Consider the following 14,198-nt stretch of genomic DNA (forward strand, 5'->3'; position numbering starts at 1 on the left):
CCGCCGCCGGCCCCACACATCACGTGACCCCGCCGCCCCCCGCCCCGGGCACGCAGCCAATCCCAGGGGGCGCGGACACGCCCCGCTCCTTCCATTGGTTCTCCCTCCTGTCGGTCACGCCGCGCTTCGACCAATCAGAGAGGGTGCTGCCGTGCGGCTCCCGCCCCCGAGGAAGCCCGCCTCCCCGCCTCGGAAGCTTGGCAGTCAGTGCGCGGACTGGGACGCGCTGCGCTCGCTCTCATTGAGCGGCCGAGCTGTCAATCAAAGCTCCGCCCTCCCATTGGGTCTCCTCTTCCGTCCGTCACAACGCCGATCCGCGCCCATTGGCGGAGCCGTCCCTCCATCACCGCTCCCCATTGCTCGGCGGAGCCGCCCGTCAAACGGCCGGGCGCGGCGGATTGGCCGCCGATCGGGCCCCTCGCCGCCCGTTGGCCGCAGCTCGGCCGAGCCGGGCGGGGATTGGGCCGGAGGCCGCCGAGGGGGCGGGGCTTGCAGGGCGGTGCCCGGGCGGCCCCGCAGGAGGAAGATGGCGCCGTGAGGGGGTCGCAGCCGCCGCCGCCGCCGCCCCGGCCGGTCTGAGCGGGACCGCGGGGGGGGGGGGGCACCGGGGCGAGGGGAGGGGGGGCGGGGGGGGCGGCGGCGGCGGCGGCGGGGCCGGGCCCGGAAGGGGCGTGAAGCCCCCGCGGCCCGCCCCGCCCCGCCCTCCCCGCGCCGGGCGGGCGGGCGGCGCTTCCGGGGCCCGGCGGGGCGGGGGCGGGGGCGGGCCCGGGGCTGGTCCCGCCCCCCCGGGGAGCGCGGCGGGAACGGGAGCGGGGCCGGGGGGGTCGGCGCTGCCCCCCCCCCCCCCATCCCCCCGGTCCCGGTCCCGGGCAGGCGGCGGGCGCCGAACCGGGGCAGGCCCGGGCCGAGGCGGCTCCCGGGACCTCCCCCCCGGGACCTCCCCCCCCGGGGCTCCGAACCCGCCCGGTGCCCGCCGGTAACGGTCCCTGCGGCTGCCGGCTCCGGCAGCGGGTGAGCACCGGGCCGGGGCTGCCCCCCCCGTCCCTGCTGGTCCCGGGGCGGTCCCGGGGGAGACGGGGGCAGGGCCGGGGCCGTGCCCGCTCTGCGCCCTCCGCCGGGGCGGAGCTGCCGGGGTGGCTCATTCAGGGTAACGGGGCTGTCGCGATACGAGGCTGTCGCGATAGGGCTGGGAGTCAGGGAGCGCGCACAGCTGCCCCCGACCCCCGGGAGCCGTGGGGCTGCCTGCAGCCACCTCCCTGTGCCCCCGGGCTGCACGGGGAACCCCCCCCCGTGTGTCCCGTGGGGTATCGCCGGTAACGGCACCGCCCCGGTGATCAAACCCCTGAGGGAGGCTCCCTCCGTGTGCCCCGAGCTCCCGGCAGGCCCCCGGAGCCCCTCGGGGTGCGGGCAGGTGGCCGGTACCGGGGGTGCAGGCAGGGGGGAGGCTGAGGCACAGAACGGCTCCCGGGACTGGGGGGGAAGGAGGGAGGAGGCTTGGACGAAGGGGAGGTTCAGGAGTCTCTGCTCCTGGGCTGCCTCGGGGGACGTCCCGGTGCCGGGCAGTGGCAGCCACGGGGTCGAGCTGGGCCCAAGCTGCTCGGTGTGAGCCCCGCGGAGCTGTTTGTGCCCGCAGCCAGCGGCGGTTCTGGGCTGAGTTCAGTGAGAGGACCCCGGGGGGGCTCAGGGACAGGGAAGCCACCGGCTCTGGTGCCCTCCTAGCACCACCAGGCCGTGAGCGCCACGTTACGGCCCCAGGATGGGACAGGAGGGGACGGGCGCTGTCCCCGCTGCATGGACACGAGGTGTAGGAGGCAGGAACTCGCACGGGGCTTCGCCCGGCCCGGCCCGGGTTTGTTTGTGTGGCTGCTGCCGTCCCTCTGATGTCTGCGGCCAGCTCAGCCCCGCTCCGCTTTGTAGTCAGGGCTGCTAATCCTCGGCCGTGCTCTAATTCTGCTCTGGGAGGGCGCAGCCCTGGAGCTCAGGCAGGCTGCGGGGAAGGGGAGCGTCCCCTGGTGCAGGGCACGAGGCCTTCGAGGCCCTGGGCTCCCCGCTGGGGTTTCGCAGCTCCCCGAGCCCACGGCCCCGGCACACGGCTCCGAGCGAGGCGCTGCCGGCCCCGTGCCCCCAGCCCTGTGCCCCTGGCCCCTGCCACTCTCGGCCTCCCCAGGCCCCGCTGGCAGTGAGCGCTGGTTACACAACGACTCGCCAACATTCAGCACCAGCAGCGTGCCGAAATAAGTGAAACGAGGCTTTTCCAGCCTGGAAAAACACCAGCCAGCACCAAAACGCAGTCCTCTGAGGTTCCCTGAGCGGAAAAAACAAGTGGCAGGGGCACGGCGTGGGCTGGGTGCCGGGAGGCTGCCCCCAGGGGAGGGTCTGGGGGGCTGTGGTGCTCCCCGACAGCCCAGGGCCTTGCAGGGACAAAAGAGCAAATGTGCCAGGGCCTCAGCCCGGTGCCCGTTGCCCCGTGGTTGGCCACTCACTGCGGCCACCATTCGCCTTCGGTGGCCAGTGAAGGCCGAAGGCAGGCGCAGGGGGGAGGCGGTGACCTGGTGAGGTTTCTCTGGCCCCGTTTGGAGGCAGGCCTGGGGGGGGGTTTGGGCGATGCCAGGGGAGCCCCTCGGGCGCGGGGGCCTGGGCTGGGCGCTGCGAGGAGCCGCGGGGTCGCTGCGGGGCTCACTCCCCTCTCTGCTTCCTCCCGCAGACCGACAGCATGGCTGCCACGGCCGCCGTCAGCCCCAGCGAGTACCTGCAGCCCGCCGCCTCCTCCGCACAGGTGAGCCCCGGGGCCGCCCCCCCTGCCCACGGGAGGAGGCCGCTGGCAGGACGGGCCGGGGAGCCGCGCTCTGGGCACGTTCCCAGCCCCCTCGGGGCTGCGTGGTGGGGGCTGTGCCTCCTGCCCCTGCTGTGTGGCCCTAAGGACCCCCGGGGTCGCGTTAGCTGCGGCCGCCGGGAGGAGGTGGGGGCATGGCAGCGGCTCGAGGCGCTGCAGGGGCGTGCAGGGGAGGTGTGGGCAGCCCCAGACGTGCAGGGCGTGTGCGGCTCCACGGGGCTGCGAGCGCAGACACACGATTACAAGGCAGCCGCCGTCCCGGTGGCTAAAAGCCACACGGCTGGGGTGAGCGCAGGGCTCACGTGGTGCGGGTAATTAAGCCGCTCGCTTAACGAGGTGTTCCGTGGGCGCGGGCTGGGTTAGCTCCAGGGGCGCGGACCCTTCCCCTCGCTCAGTGCTCTGGGGCCCCTTCGGCTCCGGCCCGTCTCCACCGTGCCCGTCTCCCCCCCAGGACTCGCAGCCGTCCCCCCTGGCCCTCCTGGCAGCCACATGTAGCAAAATCGGCCCCCCCGCCGTGGAAGCCGCCGTGACTCCTCCCGCCCCTCCTCAGCCAACGCCTCGCAAACTCGTCCCCATCAAACCTGCTCCGCTCCCTCTGGGCTCTGGGAAGAACAACTTGGGGATCCTGTCATCGAAGGGGAACCTCTTCCAGCTGCAGGGCTCCCAGCTCGGCGCCTCCTACGCCGGGGGGCAGCTGGTTTTTGCCATCCAGAACCCCGCCGTCATCAACAAGGGGCCGCGCGCGGCCGCCAACATCCAGTACCAGGCGGTGCCCCAGCTGCAGCCGCCGGGGGCTCCGGCCATCCAGGTGCCTCCCAACCTCGCCAACCAGATCCAGATCATCCCGGGCACCAACCAGGCCATCCTCGCCCCGTCCTCCGCCTCCCACAAGCCCGTGCCCATCAAACCGGCCCCGGCGCAGAAGGGGGCGGCGTCGCCGGGGCAGGGGGCCGGCGGCGTGGTCAAGCTGCCCGGCGGCGGCAACGTGGCGCTCGCCCTGCCCGTGGGCAGCCTGGTGGGCGCGGCCGAGCCGGGGGCGCAGGCGCAGGTGGTGGCCGAGAGCCCCTCCAAGGCCGGCAGGAAAACCCGCAAGAAAGCCGCGTCCCCCGGCCAGCCCGCCGCCGCCGTGGCCGTGGCCGAGCAGGTGGAGACGGTGCTGATCGAGACGACGGCCGAGAACATCATCCAGGCGGGGAACAACCTGCTGATCGTGCAGAGCCCGGGCTCGGGCCAGCCGGCCGTGGTGCAGCAGGTGCAGGTGGTGCAGCCCAAGCAGGAGCCGCAGGTGGTGCAGATCCCGCAGCAGGCGCTGCGCGTGGTGCAGGCCGCCTCCGCCACGCTGCCCACCGTGCCCCAGAAATCCTCCCAGAACTTCCAGATCCAGACCACGGACCCTGCTCCCACGCAGGTACGCCGTCCCCTGCCGTGTCCCTCCGCCCTCACCCAGCTTTTGAAGGATCTGAGGGGTTCTGGGAGCCGCCGGGCAGCCCCGGCTCAGTGTCGGGCTCGGGCACGGCTCACGTGGATTGTCTGGTGTCTGAGAGGGGCTGGGGGTGCAGCTGCTCCTCGCGGGGGCTCTGTGAAGCCTCATCCCCTCTGCCTCATCTCACGGCACCTGCAGGAGCGCCGTGTCCTCGAGGGCTCTGCTGTGGTGCTGGCTCAGGCCGGTCCCCAGCCCGTGCAGAAGCTCAGGGAGGGGCAGGAGGGGGCTGCAGGACGGCGCTGCTGCCATGGGAAAGGCTGCGGGGCCAGAGCAGCCCCCTGCTGCCGTGCGAGGCCAGACCGTGTGGGCAGGAGGCCTGCGGGATTCAGGGGCTGGGGCAGCTTCGGGCAGCTTCGGGCAGCTTCGGGCAGCCCCTCGTCTCCTCGTGCTCGGGGGGGGCCTCACTCCTCCCCTCCTCCCACCAGGTCTACTTCAAAACGCCGTCGGGGGAGCTGCAGACGGTGCTGCTGCAGGAAGCCCCAGCCGTGCCGGTGGCCCCGTCCGGCACCTCGTGCGGCAGCCCCGTGTCCCGCAGCCCGGGGGGGGGCGGCAAGAAGCCCGCGGGGCGCAAGGAGCGGCCGCTGCCCAAGATCGCCCCCGCCGGCGGCGTCATCAGCCTGAGCGCGGCGCAGCTGGCGGCTGCAGCGCAGGCCATGCAGACCATCAACATCAACGGCGTGCAAGTGCAGGGCGTGCCCGTCACCATCACCAACAGCGGAGGTGGGCCGCGTGCTGCGCCGGGCGGGGGGGTGGGAGGGGGCAGGGGGCGCGGGCAGCCCCCGCGTGGGGGCACGGAGACCCCCGGCAGCGCGCCGGGCAGCGGGGACGCGGCGGCTCCATCAGTGGGTGCCTCATGACCCGAGGCTGGGCGCTGCTGGGCACCGGGTGTCCTCAGCTGCTCGCTGGAGGCCCTGAGTGTTTCATGGGGGGGCGTTCTGGCTTTGCGGGGCTGGGGGGGGCAGCTGCTGTAGCCCCCACTGGTGGTGTCAGTCCCACAGGGCTGTGGGATGGGTCTGAGCGGCACCTGGGAGCCCCACGAGCTGCTGAGCCGTGCACAGGGGAGGCTGAGCCTGGCCCGGGGCCGAGCTGTGTGCCTCGGGGGGGGGGGCAGGGACCCAGCCAGGCAGCGGGCACAGGGTGCTGGGGGCTCCTCAGGGCCTGCAGCCCCCCCCCAAACAGCCCTGTCGCAGGCAGGCCCTGCCGCGAGGCGTCGCTGCTCCCTGGGAGCAAACCCGGCTCCTCGGCTCCCCGGGGCTGCTCCCTCCCGTAGCCCACAGCAGCCCCGGGCCCTCGAGCCCCCGGCACACCCGGCACGCCCGGCACACCCCGCTCCCCAGCGCCTGCCCCGAGCCCCACGTCCCCGCAGCCCCCCCCGTCCTGCCCTGGCTGAACGTCCCCAGCCCCGAGCTGGCGGCTGCGGCCGGGCAGTGCCTTGATCTGCGCTGCCATGCAGGGAGCTGCTGGTGCCCCCCTGGCTCCAGTCCCTTTGGCAGTTGGGAGCCGCCGGCTCTTGCTCAGCCCAGCGGGGTCAGCACAGCCCTGCGGGGCTCAGCGCACCACGGTCCCTGGGGTGGCTTTGGGGGGGCCAACGGCTGCTCTGCCACGAGCCTCCGGGACCTGGAGGCGCCTCTGCTCTGCCTGCCCCCCCCCGCACACCCCCTCCTTGCTCGGCTGCCGCCCCCCAGCCTCTCCCCGCCTGCTGCCCCCGTGCTCGCTGTCGCTGTCGCTGACCCCCTCTTCTTCTTTGCAGCCCCCCCGCGGCCGCCGGGTGCCGTGCGAGGCCCAGGCCCTGCCGCCTCCGTGAGCGCCCGGGCGTGGAGCGGCCCGTAGGGTCCGGGGTAAGTCCCGTTTTTTGGTCAATATATTGCACGTTTTTTCAAAGTTTCTTTTTCGTTTCCTCTTTGGCCGTTTCCCCACCCCGAATGGGTCAAACCAAAAACTTTGAAAAACCGCACAGTATATTCAGAAAAAAAGGGACTTACCGGCCCGGCGCGGGGCCAGCACGAGGCGGGGCCGGGGCAGGGCCGCATGCGGGGCTGGGGCGCCGGGGCCCGGGGAGCCCTCCTGGGGTCCGTCCCGTCCCGTCCCGTCCCGTCCCCGCGGGGGCTGGGCTCTGACTCCCCGTTTCCCCCCGCAGGGCAGCAGCAGCTGACGGTGCAGAACGTCTCCGGCAACAACCTGACCATCAGCGGGCTGAGCCCCACGCAGATCCAGCTGCAGATGGAGCAGGCGCTGGCGGGGGAGGCGCAGCCGGGGGAGAAGCGGCGCCGCATGGCCTGCACCTGCCCCAACTGCAAGGACGGCGACAAGAGGTGAGGGGGGGGCGCGGGGCCGGCCCCCGGGGGTCTCTCCGCCGCCGCCACCGCCTCATGCCCGCCCTCCCGCTCTGCCCGCCAGGCCGGGGGACCAGGGGAAGAAGAAGCACATCTGCCACATCCCCGAGTGCGGCCGGACCTTCCGCAAGACCTCGCTGCTGCGCGCCCACGTGCGCCTGCACACCGGGGAGCGGCCCTTCGTCTGCAACTGGGTGTTCTGCGGGAAGCGCTTCACACGCAGCGACGAGCTGCAGCGGCACGCGCGCACCCACACAGGTCTGCGGCCCCGCCGCGCGGCTCCCCCCCCTCCCAGGGCAGCCCCCGGCAGCCCCCGGCCTCGCAGGGGTCCCAGGCGCAGAGCCCGGGGATGAGCTGGGGCCTCCAGCAGCCACTGGTGGGGTGTGGTGGAGCTGCTGGGAGGCACTGGGGAGCCGGGGGCTGCCGGCCCGCTCCGGGCTCTGTGGTGGTGGTGGCGGGGGGGCTGCCCAGGGGACCTGCGGGCACCTCACCGCCTCCGGGGGGTCCTGCCCGGGGCCGGGGGGGGGGGGTGTGGGGGTGTCCCCGGGGCCTCCCGGTGCTGACGGCCGCTGCTCTCCGTCCCCGCAGGTGACAAACGCTTCGAGTGCGCGCAGTGCCAGAAGCGCTTCATGCGCAGCGACCACCTGACGAAGCACTACAAAACCCACCTGGTCACCAAGAACTTGTAGGGCCGGGACCCGCCCCGTGCACAGCCCTCACGGGGCCGCCGCGCGGGGACACCGGGCGCCGTCCCGGGCCCCCGCCGCCCCCGCAGCACTCCAGGCCCCCGGCCCCCGGCCGCGTCCCCCCCGCACAGCCCCCGGGGACGCCCTCGGCCAGCGCCGGGCCCCGCGCGGAGCCTGCCCGGGGTGAGGGGCTCCGGGGGCCGCCCCCTCACGGGACTCCCGGGGCCGAGCCCCGAGCCCGGCGGGGGCAGGCCCGCAGGAGGGGGGGGGGGGGGCTGCGGTCCCGGCGGGGAGCGCCCCCGCAGCACATTCCTACTTTATATTTAAAGTTATAAATTGTATAAATACGGCCCGGCCCCGCCCCCTTTGTCTCAGGTCGGCGCCCTCCGGGCCCTGCTGCGGCCGCCGTGCGCGTGGGGGGGGCCCCGGTACCGGGGGGGGCCCTGGGGGCTCCCTCCCGCCCCCCACTCCCCTCCCACCCCCCCGGTTTTATTTTTCCTCGTGTTTTTCCCCCCATTTCTCCCCCTCTTCCAGCGCCTTTTCCCTCAGCCCTGCCCCCCCCGCCTTCCCCGTGCCCCCCCCCGGCCCGTTATTTCCGCCCCGAGCCCGGTTTTGTCCCCAAATCCCCGTTTTTTGGCCCATTTCCAGCTGCACCGGCCCCAGCTGGGGCTGTGCGGCCCCACGGAGCTGCTCCACGCCGGCTGTGCCCGCGGAGCCCCCCCCCCACCCTGCGGGCCGCACCGGGGAGGGGGCGGGGCTGCTGTCGAGGGCCCGGCCCCGGTTCCCCCCGGTGCCCCCCGCCGGGGTCGCTGCGCCTTTAAGGCCCCCCCTCGGTGTTGTTTACACCGGGGCGCCACTTCCGGCCCCGCGCGTCCTGATTGGCTGAACGCTCTCCGCCGAGGCGGGGCCGTGGCGCGGCTCCCCATTGGCTGCTCGGTGGGCGGGGCCCGAGTGCGACCACGCCCCGTGGGCGGGGCGGCGGCGGCGGGCGGCGGGGGGCGGGGGGCGGCGCGGGGAGACCCCGCTCGGACGGCGGGGATGGAGCTGGGGGCCATGAGGATGGAGTACCGGGGGGCCGAGGAGGTGGGGGCTGGGGGGCACCGGGAGGCACCGGGAGACGGGGGGCAACCGGGAGGAACCGGGAGGTACCGGAGGATACCGGGAGGTTGGGGCCGGTGTGGCCGGGGAGGTACCGGGGGATACCGGGAGGCACCGGGTGACCGCCAGGGGGCCGGGGGGTTACCGGGAGGCCACCGGGAGGCCTGGGGCGGTGGGGCTGGGGAGGTGCCGGGGGCTTACTGGGGGAACTGGGGGGTACCAGGGGTCACTGGGGGCAATGGGGGAGGGCCGGGGGTAACGGGGGGCTACCGGGAGGCAGCGGGGCCGGGGAGGTACCGGGGGGTTACTGCAGTGTTACCGGGGGGCTGGGGGTACTGAGGAGTACTGGGGTCATCTGGGGTCACCGGGGGACCCCCGGGGAGCCAGGGCCAACAGGGGCGGGCTGGGGTACCGGGGGGTTACCGGGAGGCTGGGGTGTACGGGGGGTCACCTGGGGTCACCTGGGGTCACCTGGGGTCAGTGGGGTTCCAGGCCCGGGCAGGCCCCGTGCCCGTGCTCGGGGCTCTGACACCGGCCCCGTCCCCGTCCCCCCCCCCAGGCGTTCGAGGAGCGGCACCTGGCGTCCCGGGACCCGGTGGCTCAGTTCGGGGCCTGGCTGGCGGAGGCGCTGCGGTGCCCGGCGGTGGGCGAGGCCAACGCCATGTGCCTGGCCACCTGCAGCAGGTGAGGCCGGGGGTGGGCGCGGGGGGGGCCCGGCCACCGCCCGCTCACCGCCGCCGCCTCCCGCCGCAGGGACGGGAAGCCCTCGGCCCGCATGGTGCTGCTGAAGGGCTTCGGGCAGGACGGGTTCCGCTTCTTCACCAACCGCCAGAGCCGCAAGGGCAGGGAGCTGGTGAGCACCGGGGGGCACCGGGGGCTGGGGGGGGCTGCGGGATGAGCCCCCCCCGGTGTTGGGGTGCTCCCGGGGGCCGCCCGCCCGCTGACGGCTCTGCCCCGCCGCAGGACTCCAACCCCTTCGCCTCGCTCGTCTTCTACTGGGAGCCCCTCAACCGCCAGGTGCGTCCCGGGGGTGGCGGAGGGACGGGGCCGCGTCCTCGGTGTGGTGTCAGCCCCAAACTGGGGGGGATTCGGGGCTCCTGCATCGGGGTTGGGGCTCTCTGGGTGCGTCCCGGCCCCTTCTGCCTGGCTGCGAGGGACAGGCCCCATGCAGTGAGATGGGACGGGGGTGAGGCGGGACGGGGGTGTCCGTGCGGTGGGGACGTGGGGGGTGACATGGGGCCGGGCCTGGGGGCTGCCAGGGCCCGTGGGCAGCCTGAGCCCACCTGAGGCTGCCCTGTGCAGGTGCGGATCGAGGGCTCGGTGAGGCGGCTGTCCGAGGAGGAGTCAGAGCAGTATTTCCACTCCCGGCCCAGGAGCAGCCAGATCGGGGCCGTGGCCAGCCAGCAGAGCACCGTCATCCCCGACAGGGAGGTGAGCGGCGGGGCCGGGGGTCCATCAGCAGCCGGGACCCTGCCCCTGCCCCTGCCGTGCTCCAGCCCCGGCCCCTTCCTCCCCCGCAGTACCTGATGAAGAGGAACGCGGAGCTGGAGGAGAAGTACCGGGACGTGCCGGTGCCGAAGCCGGAGGACTGGTGAGCCGCCCGGGGGCGTCGGGGGCATCCGGGAGCAGCCCAGGGCCGTGCCGCGTCGTGGGACCCCCTCACCTCCCGCATCTCCCCCCAGGGGCGGCTACATCCTGCAGCCCGACGTGGTGGAGTTCTGGCAGGGCCAAACCAGCCGCCTGCACGACCGCATCGTCTTCCGGCGCCTGCGGGACGGCGCGGAGCCCCCCGGGCCCATGACGCGACGCGGGGAGGGCGAGTGGGTGTTCGAGCGCCTCGCCCCCTGAGGCTGCCCCGTTACTTGTGCCAAGCCCACTGCATGACCCCCCCGTGTCCCCCCCGTGTCCCCCCTGTGTCCCCTCCGTGTCCCCGCCGTGCCCCAGGCGCGGTGGCCTCGCTCTGCCCCGCCGGAGAGACTCGTGGTGGGCTTCGGGGTGCCCGGGAGCCCCCGGGCCCTGCAGCCCCCTCGTGTCTGCCGCAGGTGGGGGCTGCTCCGTCCCACAACCCCCCCGCTTCCCCCCACCGGCACGTGGGGAGCAATTGCTCCTGGGGCCGCTGGTGGCTAATTAATCATGGCGATGACTTATTAATTATGGTAACGACGTGGGGGCCAGGAAAGAGCCCCGTGAATCCCCTGCCCTCGTCCTGTGCTGCTGGGACCAATCGAGCCTCGTGCTTTAGCTGGAGCCGCGCCGTGCGCTCAGTCCGTGCAGTAATTAACTTAATTGTGGCTTTGTCCCCGTGGGTGTTGGTGGCCGGCCGTGTGCTGCTGGGCCCTGTGCCCTGCCTGCTCTGCGCTGCTTCCTCCCGGCTCGGGAGCAATAAATGCCGCCCGAGTGGAGCCGTGCGTGGCCGTGGGTTAATCTTCACCCAGCAGAGCTGGGCTTGGCTGCGCTCCCCAGCAGAGGCTGCTGCCGCCCTGCCCGGCCCCGCGCCACCTCCTGGGCCGCGTCCCAGCGAAACTGGGGCCCAAAACCTTCGCCCCCTCCAGCCGTGTGCGCCCAGGGCAGGATCGGGCCCCGCTGAGGGGCAACGTGGGGACACGCGGCCTTGGCAGGAGGGTCCCCGGGGCCTGCTGCGGGGGTCCCACAGCCAGGGGGTCCCCTGGGGGGGAGCAGAGCCCCCGGTGCTGTGGGGCTGTGTGAGCCCACCGGCTGCTCAGGGGGGAGAGCCCCCGGTGGGGTGCGGCACCTCCCCTGCCCCTCGGCAGCTCCCCGGCTGTGCCCAGCCCAGGGCTGCCCCACGTCCCCGCAGGGCTCAGGCGCTGCTGTCACCTCGGGTCCTGTGCCAGAGCCAGGAACCCCCTGGAGCTGGGCCAAGCCCAGCTGGGTGGCGCGGGATGGGATGGGATGGGATAGGATGTATTGGGATGGGGATGGTGCCACCACAGTGCCTGACAGCCTGGGGTAGGGAGGAGGGGACGTGGGGCTGGTGGCACCTCCAGGAGGTGGCTGCGTGTCCCAGTGTGGGGCTGGGGGCTCAGCTGGGTGCCCACCACAGAGGGTGACCCGAGACTGCGACCTCCCGCCCTGTGTGCCCCCATGGCACTGGGAGCCCCGGCACCACCGTAACGGGTGGCGCCAGCCGGTGGGTGCCGGCCACGCACCCTCCCCCTTCTCCCGTCCCTTTGGGGCAGGAACCCTTGGGTGCTGCCAGCACGGGACAAAGAGCACAAAGAGCACCTTGTGAGCGTGTTTGGAGAGCAAACAGCCCCGGGGCGGGAGCTGCTGGGAAGCCCGGGCTGCCCTGGCAGGGGCTTTGTGCCAGGGAAGGGGTCTGGCTTGGTGCGGGTCGGTTTTTACGAGGGCCGGGGCCTTGTTGCAGGCGTGTGGCTGCCCCCGTTCTGGGGGGAGGGCGAGCCCCCGGTGCACCCCCGGGGCTGGGGGCACCGCTGGCAGCCCCCCCTGCCCCTCCCAGCCCGCAGCGTGCCGGGGCTGCCCGGTCCCGGTCCCGTTCCGTGCGTGGTCGGGTGCGGTTGTGCCTCCCTGGGGCCGGGGACTCCCCGGAGCAGCCCCGGAGCTTGGCTCGGAGCCCCGGGGCCCGGAACCGCCCGTGCCTCGTGGCACAGCTCCGCCACCGGCCCCGTGCCCCAGGGCAGCCGCACCGGGCACCGCGCTGCCTTTGTTCCCAGCCCTGCTTTATTGACACGGAACAGCAGCGAGAGCTCACAAAGGGCGCAGCTCCCAGGAAAAGAAACAAACACGCAGAGGGGCTGCGAGGGCGGCCCGGCCACCGGCTGTGCGCGGCTCTCCCCTTCCGGGAGCAAAGAGCAGGTCCTGGGGTGGGCAGCACACGGCGGGGACAGCGCGGGGACACTGTGGGGACACCGCGGCCCTCCCTGGTCCCCGCGGGAGCCGCTCCCTGAGGGTTTGCTCCGTCCTGCGGGCCCGGGGCTGGATCCAGATGGGAGCAACGGGCCCGGTGTCAGCAGCTGCCAGAGTGCGGGGTGGTGGCAGCCCCAGGGCTCTGCCCGGTGTCACCCCCGGGGCCAGGGCTCCTGCAGCTCCCCCAGGCTTGTGGCTTTCTGCTTCAATAAAGTCCATCCCGAGTCACTTCTCCTGCCGAGGTGCTGGGGGGGGTCCGGCCAGCCCCGCAGCGAGCCCCCCCGCTCCATCGTGTCACCGGCCCCGAGCTGAGCAGGACAGGGGGCTGCAGGGGGCAGGGCGGCCGCGACCCACCGGGACCGTGCCCCCTCCCGGCCTCATTTCTCCTCCCGCTCGCTGCCCGTGCAAAGGCCGGGGTTGTCGGCCAGCGTCGCCCGCACCTTCTTCTTTTCCTTGAAGCGCCCGGAGTTGGAGACCTTCACGTGTTTGCCTTTGCTGCTCTTGTCCACGATCTTCTCCAGGCGGGCGGTGTACTCGGGTGTCCCCCCCTCGCCGTTACCCTCGGGGCCGTCGCCGGCGTGGACGTCGGGGCTGTCGTAGAGCACCTGGGGCATGGACTTGCGCTTCCGCAGGAAGGTCAGCTTCCACCAGCTGTGGCTCTCGGCCATGGCCGCGGGGCGCCTGGGGGGGACGGGGGGGTTATGGCCGGGAAGGGGCCGGCAGCACCGGGGTCTGCCGTGTCCCCGGCTGCCCCCCTGCAGGGCCGGCGGCGGCCCCGGGAGCAAACAGGAACCGGGAAGCAGCCGGGAGCTGCTGGGGGCCGGGGCCTTGTGTCCCAGCCCCGGTGCTGCGGGTGGCAGTGGGGCGGCCACGGGGGTTCCCTGTGCTGGGCTCTGTCCCCCCCACACCCGCCCCCGTCCCACAGCCCCCACCCGGTTCCTCCAGCCACCGAGCGCTGCCCCCGTGCCCCTGGCGGTGTTTTCGGTGCTGGCTTTCGAGGCCCCCGCGTCACCCAGCAGCGGGACGTGACCCAAACCCCCGGTGCTTCGGGTCCCCCCGCCTTGGGGCCGTGTCGTGCCCGGTGGCACCGCCAGTGGCAGGTGCCCACGGCTGGGCTGGTGGCTCCCCGCGCCCCCCCGAGAGCCTCGCCGCTGCCCGTACCTGCGCCTCCCGCCCCGCCGTGGGCCGGGCACACCGGGCACCGGGCACTCCGGGTACCGGGTACCGGGCAGGGCCCGCACCTGCCGCTGCCCCGCCGCGACTCAAGGTGAACCCGCGCCCAAACCCCTCCCGCCGGGCAGGCGGCGGGGCCGGGCCGCGCAGCGCTGAATATTCATGACGGGGAGCGGCGGCCACGGGCCCCGAGCCCCGGCCCCGCTCCGGGCTCCCCGGGCCGGTTCCCGGCGGGTTCGGCCCCCCGGTACCGGACGGGGCCGGGGCGGGCCGGGGGGGGCGCGGGGCCGCCGGGGGCACGGGGCTGGGGCCGGGCAGGGCCCGGAGGGAGCCCCCGGAGCCCCCCGGGGCCCCCCCGCAGCGCGGCGCTACCGGGGGGCACCGGGGGGGGGGGGAACGAGCGGAGGGGGCACGGAGCGGGGGGCGAGGGGCGGGGCCTGGCCGTGAGGGGCGGGGCCTGAATGAGCGGGGGCGGAGCCCTGAATGGTTGGGGCGGGGCCTGACCGGGAGGGGGCGGGGCCAGACGGGAGGGGGCGGGGCCATCCCCGTGCTGCCCCGTGTCCGTTCCTTGCCGCCCGCGCGGCACTGCGCATGCGCGCTCCGCTCCGTCTTGAGTGCACGTCCCGGCGGAGCCCCGCTCCTATTGGTCAGGCGCCCCCTCCTCTCCGCCAATCAGAACAGCGGCGCGTGGCGCTCTTTCCCCCCGC

At 74.1% G+C, this 14,198-nt stretch overlaps 3 protein-coding genes across 4 annotated transcripts in view; 2 read left to right on the forward strand and 1 right to left on the reverse strand.

Moving 5' to 3' along the window:
- The first annotated feature begins 493 nt into the window (after positions 1–493).
- SP2 (Sp2 transcription factor) lies at positions 494–7,684 on the forward strand. The gene is made up of 7 exons (XM_082779285.1): positions 494–573; positions 2,705–2,776; positions 3,285–4,241; positions 4,742–5,036; positions 6,454–6,628; positions 6,714–6,907; positions 7,238–7,684. The coding sequence occupies exons 2-7, from the start codon at positions 2,714–2,716 to the stop codon at positions 7,336–7,338; spliced, it is 1,785 nt and encodes a 594-aa protein (XP_082635411.1). The 5' UTR covers positions 494–573; positions 2,705–2,713; the 3' UTR covers positions 7,339–7,684.
- Positions 7,685–8,310: 626 nt separating this feature from the next.
- On the forward strand, positions 8,311–10,847 carry PNPO (pyridoxamine 5'-phosphate oxidase). Its single transcript, XM_082779297.1, has 7 exons — positions 8,311–8,418; positions 8,993–9,117; positions 9,187–9,286; positions 9,397–9,450; positions 9,736–9,864; positions 9,954–10,024; positions 10,116–10,847. The coding sequence occupies exons 1-7, from the start codon at positions 8,374–8,376 to the stop codon at positions 10,279–10,281; spliced, it is 690 nt and encodes a 229-aa protein (XP_082635423.1). The 5' UTR covers positions 8,311–8,373; the 3' UTR covers positions 10,282–10,847.
- A 1,267-nt stretch (positions 10,848–12,114) lies between these two features.
- The window catches only part of PRR15L (proline rich 15 like), a 3,441-nt gene continuing 1,357 nt past the window's right edge, over positions 12,115–14,198 (reverse strand). Inside the window, exons 1-2 of one of the 2 annotated variants that reach the window (XM_082778758.1) lie at positions 13,480–13,909; positions 12,115–12,999 (exon numbers count right to left, since the gene is read on the reverse strand). In XM_082778758.1, coding sequence (XP_082634884.1) covers positions 12,696–12,986 — 291 coding nt within the window. In that variant the 5' untranslated portion in view covers positions 12,987–12,999; positions 13,480–13,909 and the 3' untranslated portion in view covers positions 12,115–12,695. Of the gene's footprint in view, positions 13,000–13,479; positions 13,910–14,198 lie in introns of those variants that run through there. The other variant, XM_082778759.1, reaches the window with a different exon arrangement.

The sequence above is a fragment of the Aythya marila genome (genome assembly GCF_965140915.1).
Source record: "Aythya marila genome assembly, chromosome: 25".
Classification (NCBI taxonomy): Eukaryota; Metazoa; Chordata; class Aves; order Anseriformes; family Anatidae; genus Aythya; species Aythya marila.